This window comes from Agelaius phoeniceus, chromosome 7 (assembly GCF_051311805.1).
Source record: "Agelaius phoeniceus isolate bAgePho1 chromosome 7, bAgePho1.hap1, whole genome shotgun sequence".
NCBI lineage: Eukaryota > Metazoa > Chordata > Aves > Passeriformes > Icteridae > Agelaius > Agelaius phoeniceus.
This window is the reverse complement of record NC_135271.1, coordinates 50580625-50591047: the sequence shown is the minus strand read 5'-3', so window position 1 is coordinate 50591047 and position 10423 is coordinate 50580625. Positions and strand designations below refer to the sequence as shown.

General features: G+C 56.9%; 1 protein-coding gene across 3 annotated transcripts; it reads left to right on the top strand.

The window, feature by feature from the left end:
- Positions 1 to 5853: 5853 nt before the first annotated feature.
- Positions 5854 to 8913, top strand: ERMN (ermin). 3 transcript variants are annotated; one of them, XM_077181809.1, is made up of 4 exons: positions 5854 to 6288; positions 6573 to 6659; positions 8258 to 8276; positions 8307 to 8913. In XM_077181809.1, exons 1-4 carry the CDS (start codon positions 6042 to 6044, stop codon positions 8698 to 8700), a joined length of 747 nt encoding a protein of 248 aa, XP_077037924.1. In that variant the 5' UTR covers positions 5854 to 6041; the 3' UTR covers positions 8701 to 8913. The 3 variants fall into 3 exon arrangements, with proteins under 3 accessions (XP_077037924.1, XP_077037922.1, XP_054492475.2); XM_077181807.1 differs by having other exon boundaries at positions 8258 to 8287; positions 8318 to 8913; XM_054636500.2 differs by having other exon boundaries at positions 8258 to 8913.
- The last annotated feature ends 1510 nt before the right edge of the window (positions 8914 to 10423 follow it).

Below are 10423 nucleotides of genomic sequence, written 5' to 3'. Positions count from 1 at the left end.
TCAGTTACAGAGTCTCACGGGAAGAGGACAGAGCCTGGAGCATGTGGCAGAGAGAGCCCGGGCAGGGCGTTCTGGAATGAAACTGCTCTGCCAGGTTTGCATCCCTTGCACAAACGGTGCAGAAACCCAGAGCTGGCTTGGTCTGGCCAGCTGCAGCCTCTGCCAGGTGCTGATATCCCGTGTCTTGCCAAGTGTCCCATTCCAGGGCATGTGGAATGGAAAGGACCCTCCCGAGGTGCACATGTCCCCAGGCTGCTCTGCAGAGCCCTGAGGGGTGTCTGTGACACTGCCCGGAGCAGCTCTGTGTGCCCAGCAGGGCTGGCCTCCCTGGGGCAGGAGAGAACAGATGCAGAGGGCTGTCCTGCAGGGCCGAGCAGGATTGGTGACACTGGTGGCACTGGCAGGTTGGTGACATCCCTGGAGCAGGAGAGAACAAATGCAGAGGGCTGTCCTGCAGGGACGAGCAGGATTGGTGCCTCTGGCAGGTTGGTGACATCCCTGGAGCAGGAGAGAGCAAATGCAGAGGGCTGTCCTGCAGGGCCGAGCAGGATTGGTGGCACTGGCAGGTTGGTGACATCCTGGGACCCCCCTGGAGTGCTGTGCTGGGGACCCTGCCCACCCACCAGAGCAGGAGCTGCCCCTCGGTCCCACGTTCCCCCTGCTCTCTCTCTCCACACCTGCTCACATTGATTTCAGCTGAGGCTTCAGGCAGCAGGGATCACACGAGAGCGTGTGTGAAGTGGGGATTAATAACCATGGGCACAGAGGTGAACAAAAAGAGGTTTTTTGCTCCCGCTCAGTACACAGAAAAGGCTGTTTGTTCAGCCCAAGCAGCCTAATGATGTTTTTCAAATACAACTGGAAGCACTTTAAATATAATTCAAGACCTTGTGTGACTCATTCGGGCAGCCTGTGCAGTTGTACCCTCAGGTGCTGCTGTGCCAGGGTTCTCTGGGCTTCTCAGAGACCACAGGCTAAATCCAGCAGCTGCCCTGCGAGATGTGCTCCAAACAAAAACAATCTGTTCCCAAAACCCCTCTGATTCACCAGCGTTGCTGAGACAGAAGAGTCAGCACTGGCCTCTGTAATTGCTGTGGAACAGATTGAGTAGGTGGAAATATGGCACAGCTCCTGGACAGATGAGGGGCACCCAGGGGAGATGGGGGACAGTCAGGGGGATGGGGGACAGTAAGGGGATATGGGGGACAATCAGGGGACACTGGGGGACAGTCAGGGGGCAAGGGGGACAGTCAGGGATATGGGGGACAGTCAGGGGGGATGGGGACAGTCAGGGGGCAAGGGGGACAGTCAGGGGGGATGGGGACGGTCAGGGATATGGGGGACAGTCAGGGGAGATGGGGGACAGTCAGGGGGCAAGGGGGACAGTCAGGGGGATGGGGGACAGTCAGGGGGATGGGGGAGAGTCAGGGATATGGGGGACAATCAGGGGAGATGGGGGACAGTCAGGGGACACTGGGGGACAGTCAGGGATATGGGGGACAATCAGGGGATATGGGGACAGTCAGGGGGGCTGGGGGACAGTCAGGGGACACTGGGGGACAGTCAGGGATATGGGAACAGTCAGGGATATGGGGGACAGTCAGGGGACACTGGGGGACAGTCAGAGATATGGGGGACAGTCAGGGGAGGAGCTCCCATGGTGTGTACATGGTTGATGCCCTGTCCATGCTGCTGCACCGAGCGCCTGCAGTTCAGCCTGGGAGCCCCTCTGCTCTGGGTCCAATATTATGACCCATGATTTTCTGCCTCAAAATAGAGTTTTACTTTTCATTGCCAGTAGCACCAGCTGAAAGGAGAAAAAAAATCAGAGTCTGGTTCTATTTGGCCAAAATGTTGCATTAAAGGCAGATGTGGGGGTGTGCAAAAGCAACCAGGGGCAGAAAAACCAGAACATCTGGTGAGAGTCGTCGTAGGGCCCAGAGGGAATGGACAGCTCCAGCACTGAGAAAGGGACCCTGAAGTATTGCAGAGTGCAAAGGTGAGATTCCTTCAGGTAGGAAGGGTTAATTTGCCACAGTTTGGGACACAGGCACTCCCTGTGAGTGTGGAAAGGCTGGGGGAGCCCGAGCACCCCAGAGGCTCAGGGCAGGCTGAACAAGTGATGCTCTCCCAGCAGGGTGGGGGCACGCTTTGGGTGCCTCCGGATGACAGCTGAGACGTTGTCACCACAGTCACAAACAGGATGTGGGTGACAGCACCGAGCCCTGCCGAGCCCCAGCCGGGGGAAGGAAGGAGCTCACAGGCAGCCGGGGTGCTCAGAAAGAAAACCAACCGCAACAGCTTCTGAGCAAGGCAATTCTCCTCGCAGAGAGCACTTTGGGTGGAGCAGGGTGGGTGTGCAGGCAGCATGGGACAGTGACACCAGGGCGTGGGGCTGGGCTCCCTGGGCCTCCAGCAGCAGAGTTCCCACTGGTCACAGGGGTGATCACAGAGCTCCCAGCAGCCAATGGATCTTTGCTTATCCCCCGGGGGCTGAGGGGGTAACACGAGTTTACTGCAGCTGGTCCTCGACGAGTGCAATTGGATTTTAAACTGAACATTTCAATTTATTTGATGAATGCTACAGAGCCTGACCTTCTCAGGGGACTTAACTGCTCAGCTGAGTGTTGCCCACTGTCCAGACCCTCACGCCAGGCCCTGACTCCAGGGCTCCATCCTGCCCCACACTCAGGGATGTGGTGCTGCCTTTTGGGTTCCATCCTGCCCCACAGCCAGGGATGAGGTGCTGCCCCCCTGGCTCCATCCTGCCCCACAGTGAGGGATGTGGAGCTGCCCTACAGTCAAGGATGTGGTGCTGCCTTTTGGGTTCCATCCTGCCCCACACTCAGGGATGTGGAGCTGCCTCCCTGCTGCTGCTCTGCCGGGCTGGTTCCCGCAGCCCCACCCCGCGCTTCCTTTCCCCATGGCTGTGGGGCCCCGTTCCCCCGTTCCCCCGTTCCCCCGTTCCCCCGTTCCCCCGTTCCCCCGTTCCCCCGTTCTCCCGTTCCCCCGTTCCCCCGTTCCCCCGTGCTGGTCACACCAGCTCTCTGCGCTCAGAGCAGAGGATGGCACAGGTGGTTATCAGGGGCAGCTGAGCCTGGCCTGCCAGCGCCCCCAGGCAAAGGGGACTCACTCTTTATCCACAGACAGAGCCAGGAGTGAGTCCTGGTGCTCCCGGCATGCACCAGCTGCTGTGAGTGGTGTCACATCCAGCTGTGGCTGTGCCACACCAGATTGGACAGAACAAAGCTTTTTCATTTTTAAAAGCTTGAAGAGGCAGAAATCCACCCCGTGGGGGTTGTGGAGAAGGAATTGTTCCCTGCCCTTGAGGGGTAGTTTTGCCCAGCTGTTCACAAACAGCTGCCTGCGGTGGGAAGAACCCACAGCTGCCTTTTCCTTCTGCAATCCTGCAGCCCAAATGGTTCTGTGATCCTGTGACAATAGGAAAGAACCTTCTCCTCTCCAGTCACCAGACCTTGCTGGGTGCTCAGCCTCTCCTCCTGAGGGCACCAACAGCTGCCCATTGTCAGCTCACATTCAAACCTTATCGTTTGCTTTTCTTGGACAACATTTTCCAGCAAGGGATGGGTTTTATAAATCATTCACACCAAATTAATTTCAAAACAATAATGAAAACTTGTTGATTTAAAGACACAAACTCAAGAGATGAACAGAAGCAGTGGAAAGTGTTTGGGTCCATTTCTAACCAGGGGCTGAACTTGTCAAGAGGATTTCCAAACCCTAAAGCCCAAAGATACCAGAAATGCTGTATTGCACCAACACAGAATGTCATTCACAGCAAGAGATTACACTGTTATGTAAACCTGGCTTTGGGCACCAGGGTTGAGACGAGTTCAGCTGCGGTCAGAAATGCCCCAGTGCTGCTTGGGTGACTCAGCTGCGGTCAGAAATGCCCCAGTGCTGCTTGGGTGACTCTCCAGCTTCCCTCTGCAAACCTCCCTCTGAATCCTGCCAGCCTCAGGTGTGACTGAGAGTCACTGAGGGACTCATGGAATGTCTTGGGTTGGGAGGCACCTTAAAGCTCTCCCTGTTCCAGCACCTTGCACTGCTCCAAGCCCTGTCCAGCCTCGCCTGGGACACTTCTAGGGTTCCAGGGGCAGCCGTGGGCCCTCTGAGCAGTGATGGCTGTCCAGGGTGTGTGGCCAGGCAGGGGTGGACACTGTGACACCGTGCTGTATGCAGGGCCTGTGCCTGTCCCACTGCTGGGGCTGCTCCCCAGAGGGCAAAGTGCACCCATTGTGCCCCAGGGCATGGTGAGGTTCATCCATGGTGATATTCATCAACAGTGAGGCTCATCCACAGCGAGCTTCATCCATCCACGGTGAGCTCCATCCCTGGCAAGGGTCATCCACAGCGAGGTTCATCCATGGCAAGCTCCATCCACAGCGAGGTTCATCCATGGCAAGCTCCATCCACGGTGAGGTTCATCCATGGCGAGCTCCATCCACAGTGAGGTTCATCCACGGTGAGCTCCATCCCTGGTGAGGTTCATCCATGATGAGGTCCATCCATTGCGAGCTCCATCCTTGGCGAGCTCCATCCCTGGTGAGTTCCATCCCTGGTGATTTCCATCCCTGGTGAGCTCCATCCCTGGTGATTTCCATCCCTGGTGAGTTCCATCCCTGGTGATTTCCATCCCTGGTGATTTCCATCCCTGGTGATTTCCATCCCTGGTGAGCTCCATCCCTGGTGATTTCCATCCCTGGTGAGTTCCATCCCTGGTGAGCTCCATCCCTGGTGATTTCCATCCCTGGTGAGTTCCATCCCTGGTGATTTCCATCCCTGGTGATTTCCATCCCTGGTGATTTCCATCCCTGGTGAGCTCCATCCCTGGTGATTTCCATCCCTGGTGAGTTCCATCCCTGGTGAGCTCCATCCCTGGTGATTTCCATCCCTGGTGAGCTCCATCCCTGGTGATTTCCATCCCTGGTGAGCTCCATCCCTGGTGATTTCCATCCCTGGTGAGCTCCATCCCTGGTGATTTCCATCCCTGGTGATTTCCATCCCTGGTGAGTTCCATCCCTGGTGAGCTCCATCCCTGGTGATTTCCATCCCTGGTGAGTTCCATCCCTGGTGAGTTCCATCCCTGGTGATTTCCATCCCTGGTGATTTCCATCCCTGGTGATTTCCATCCCTGGTGAGCTCCATCCCTGGTGAGTTCCATCCCTGGTGATTTCCATCCCTGGTGATTTCCATCCCTGGTGAGCTCCATCCCTGGTGAGCTCCATCCCTGGTGATTTCCATCCCTGGTGAGCTCCATCCCTGGTGATTTCCATCCCTGGTGAGCTCCATCCCTGGTGATTTCCATCCCTGGTGATTTCCATCCCTGGTGAGTTCCATCCACAACAAGTTCCATCCCTGGTGATTTCCATCCCTGGTGATTTCCATCCCTGGTGAGTTCCATCCCTGGTGATTTCCATCCCTGGTGAGCTCCATCCCTGGTGATTTCCATCCCTGGTGAGCTCCATCCCTGGTGATTTCCATCCCTGGTGATTTCCATCCCTGGTGATTTCCATCCCTGGTGAGTTCCATCCCTGGTGATTTCCATCCCCAGCGCGGTTCCCCGGTGCAAACCCGCTGGGGAATGTTAAGCGGGTTAGGTGGCAGGCTGGGGAAGGTGGTCACCCTCCGGGGATTAGGGGTCAGAACAAAGGCTGTGCCTGTGGCCAGCGGGGACACAAAGAGCCATTGTGCCCAGAGCACAAGCTCCTGTTTATTCCTGCGGGGCTGACATGCCCACAGCCCCGCTCTCCAGGCCGGCACAAAAGCTTCCTTGCTTCAGATTGTTTGTTTATGTAAATCATAATGGTGCATTTAATTATGCAACGGGCAGAGCCTGGCGACGAGGGAGGTGCTGATTGGGCTGGCAAGCCCCGGGCACAGCGGATGGTGCGGCCGGGGCTGGGCACAGGGGACGCGCCAGGGCCACTCGCGCAGGGGACAGACCCCGGGGCGAAGGGGCCAGGAGGAGCTGCCCACCCCGGGGCAGGAGCGGGGCCCGGCCCGGCACGGCCCTCAGCATGACAGAAGAAGTGCCCGCAGCTGCCACCATGCCGGCGTGCAACGGGAGCCTTCCCCCGCAGGACGGCCCGCTCCAGGTCATCGGTGGCCTCCAAGAAATTGCAAAATCTCTTGGGACAGTCCCGTTCGCAAATGCTGAAACAAGCCCTGACACTTCACCTGCAGAGGAAAATCTGGAGGAAAATATAAATTCACTGCCAGAGGACATCACTCCTGAGAATTTTGCTGGAGAGCAGCGATGCCAAGGTATCGTACGGGGCTGCCTGTCTCTGGGTGTTGGGAAAGAAAAGTTCTGTTTTATCCAAAACCTGATGAATAATGGGATGTGCTGTGTGTTAGCCAAAATTCCCAGTCTGTGGTAGCTGTAACAGTGACTTGGAGTATTTCGGAATCTGGGACACATTTGAGGGATGCAATGAAAAGACCATAACGAAAGAAATGAGCAATTCTAAATCTGCTCTGAAAACCTGCTGATCTGCAGGTTGCTAATTGCTCCGTCAGCCCATGTCTTGTGCTTTGTGTTTCCAAAGAAAAGCGAGAGGAGAATGCTGGGACACCACAGCAGGGACCAGCGGATATCCAGGACGCAGGGACCAATGGCCAGGGATCAGGGGAAGGTAATGCAAAATGCCATCCGATGGGGGGTTTCACTGGTGTGTGGCACACAGACAGTGGATGCAGGTGGTTGTTATTATTTTCTAATTGGGTCAGACCCTTCTATTCCAGGGAGTAGTGACTCATCTCTCACCTGTGAGTTGCTGCACCTTAGAAACCACAGGTGGTATCTTCCTGCCAGAGTTTTACGTGTCTCATGGGCCATGGGGCATCCAAGCATTGTGGGGTCTTCAGGCAGGGGGTCCCAACAGCCTCATGGGGTTGGGAGATTCTCTGTCTTCTGCTCCATGCTCAGAGGAGAACCTCGTGAGGCTGCAGGTGCTCACAAAACCCAAATTCTTTTCCTGCCTGATTCACCAAGTGTTGAATCCCCCAATGCCCAGGTATCCACACAAAATTGCTCTCCTAAACACCCGTTCCTGGGTGTTGCTGTGCTCATTTCTGGGTGAAAATGGTGGAAATGAGCAGGAGCCAGGGCTGGAGCCTCAGCTACCTCCTGTGGTGAGTAGGGTTGCAGGGGGATCACTGACTGTCCTGGTCATGAGCTAAAAATGTACTGAGTATATACAGAAATGAACATGTTTATTTCACTATGCAAACTGCAGCCTCTTCTCCAAAAGGAGGAGCATTCCATGGTGTGTTAGTGGAGGATAACAGCCACGTCTCTCCAAGGGGGGCTCTGGGCATTATTCCTTTCCTCATCTCCCACCACGGGCTCCTCCTGTCTTGTTGGCTCTTTGGGACAAGAGTGGCTGCACCGGGAGCTGCTGGTGATGCTCTGCCCTGAGCTTTGCAGTGGGCTCTAAATGAGCCATGGGCTGTGCCCTGCAAGCAAATCCTGCCTCCATTAACAAAAGGAAAAATATCTTGAACATTTGTCATGGCCAAATTAATATTTCATAGCAATTGCCTAGGCTGTGAGGAGGTGAATAGTGGTGGAGGCTTTCCCATTTAGAGCTGACATCCATATTCCAGCTGTGCTGCTTTAGGAGCACACAATAAAACCTATTAAAGGATCTCTCATGGGCCCCCTGCACCCGCCCTGCAACCACAGCGCTTTATCTCCAAATTGCAGGCAGCTTTTTAGTACCCGACCAATTTAGTCTAATTAATACTCTGGACCCCACAGGCAAAACCTTGAATAGACCATTTGTTTCGACACTAGAGCATCATTAACCGCAGGGACGTGCCAAACAGGGCAAATGGGAGATGGCCATGGCAGCAGGGGTGGCCACTGCTGAGGGGGGGACACGTCCCATCGGGGCACAGCTGGGCACTGCATGCAGAACGGCTCCCTTCCCTTCCCTTCCCTTCCCTTCCCTTCCCTTCCCTTCCCTTCCCTTCCCTTCCCTTCCCTTCCCTTCCCTTCCCTTCCCTTCCCTTCCCTTCCCTTCCCTTCCCTTCCCTTCCCTTCCCTTCCCTTCCCTTCCCTTCCCTTCCCTTCCCGGAGGGGTCATTCCAAAGGACAGGGGGTGGCTCTGGGAGCTGTCCCCAGGTGTTGGGGTCCGGCCTGGCCCCGTGTCACCCCAATGGCGAGTCCGGGGGCAGGAGCCGGTGGTGCCGCAGCCGCCGTGTCCCCCGTGTCCCCCGTGTCGCGCAGGGCCGGCTGGCACGGCGGGCACGGGCACGGCGGGGACGGGCACGGCGGGGACGGGCACGGTGCCCGCAGCCGGCAGGGAGGCACCGGAGACCCCGGCGGGCAGCGCCGAGCCCCGAGGGAACGCGCCCCGGGAGGAGGAGGAGGAGGAGGAGGCGGCGGAGGAGGATGAGGACACCGAGGAGGACGAGGTTCAGGTGATCGAGATGAAGAAGGAGAGCAGCGAGGCGTCCCGGCCGCAGCAGCGGGACAAGCAGCCTTCGCCCCCGGGCAGCCCCGGCTGCAACTCCCCGCTGGAGAAGGCTGGGGAGCCGCCCAGCCTGGGGAAGAAGAACGACATCTCCCGACACAGCTACTCCAGGTACAACACAATCTCCTACCGGAGGATCCGCAAAGGAAACACCAAACAGCGCATCGACGAGTTCGAGTCCATGATGCACTTGTGAACTGAGGGGGAGCGCCCGACGCGCCGAGCCCTTGCTCTGGGCTTGGCTTTATTTTGCTCCCCCAAAACGTGTCTCTTCACACAACACGAGGCCACTGCTTTTCTTCTTTTTGTACATGATTTATAATACACTGTGAAACTTTAACATCTTGGCTTTGACGGGGGCACAGGCATCCGTAGCGCAGGAAAATAAATAATCAGTTTGCTAAATGCACACCACTGGATGTCCAGGTTATCCTCCTTTCTCCTCCCTGCCTTTGTAACTGCGTTGAGACCAGGGCAGGGCTGGAGCTGGCTGGGCCCCTCTGGCTGCCGGCTGTGCTGTAAGGAGCTGGCAGCGTGGCAGCTGTGACACTGCCAGGGCAGGGGCACCAACAGGGACAGCTGTGACCAGCCCCGCTCTGTTCTGCAGTCTGTCTGTCTGTCCTGGTGCCCCCTGCCAGCCCTGCCTGTCCCAGCTCGTGCCCAGGTGCCACCACTGCTGCTGGTGCTGGCTGGCCACGGTGCCAGCCCGGGGTGGCTTTGGGGCACGGGTGACCAGTGCCACCTGCAGAGGCACAGCCGGGCTCTGGGCTGGCCCCGGGGGCAGCAGCTCAGCTGGCACCCCCCTGCCTGTGCCTGTGTGCAGCTGGTGAGCCTGGCCACCACCAGGAGCACCTCTTGTCCCAGTGCTACCACTCAGACTCTCTCAGGTGTCCTGACTTTCATCCTAAGTTTAGGTGCAAAATTTGAAAGATTATTTTGTCAAAACCAGGCGGGTTTTAATCCATTATTTTTGTCTCACCTGGATATTACCCTTCTCCATTTTGAAGGGCCTTTGTGTAAGCACCATGCAGTGGTGTCAATATTTTTAAACTGATTTACTCTAGATTTGTCTGGAGTTGGGACTTAGCTTTGCACTTGTCATCCCAGAAAGCATCTGGGAAAGCTGAGGACTGCTGGCAAGGGAGAGGAGGTAAGGAAGGAGTTATACAGGGCCTCCTGCAGCCATAAGTGCCTTTTAAAGGATTAGTTTTACATCTCCAGCAGCACTGAATATCGCTTTGGCTTTTCTTGCTCTACATAAAGGCAATTATTTATTGGCAACGTGAAAATAATACGGGGCAATTCTGCATTGTGCCAGCAGACATAGCCCTCATTGTGCCATTCACACTTGTTTGTTTGCTCCTTGGCCTGGGCAAGTTCTGAGCGTTGCTTGTACCAACCTATACTGCGGGTCTGTTGCTGCTGGCAGCTGCCCTGGGGTGGCCTCTCGGGGACAGCCAGGGCCACCGCAGCGCTGGGACAGCCCGGGACGGGGAGGCGTCCCTGCCATGGCAGGGCGTGCAACGGGACGGGCCTTAGGGCTCCTTCCAACCCAAACCCACTCCAATTCTATCGCTGTCTGCGACCACTCCCCGCACTTTCGGTGGAAAGGCTCCCCAAGGCTTTGAGCACCTTGGGCTGGCTTTTGCCTCCTTGCAGAGCGGCGCTCGCTCAGCCCAGGACCGCAGCGCCCTCTCCTGCTCTCCTGGGTGAAAAAAGTGAGAAAATGGAAGCGCTGGGATGCTCGGTGGGCCGAGAACCTGCCCACCTGGCCGGGCCCGGGAGGGAGTGGTGTGAGCAGCCGGGGCTCACCGGCAAGGGACGGGCACGGACGGGGCGCTGGAGCTCTGGAATGGCCGGGGGCACAGAGTGGGACAGGAGAGGAGCAGGGATGAGGGACTGGAGCTCTGGTATGGCCG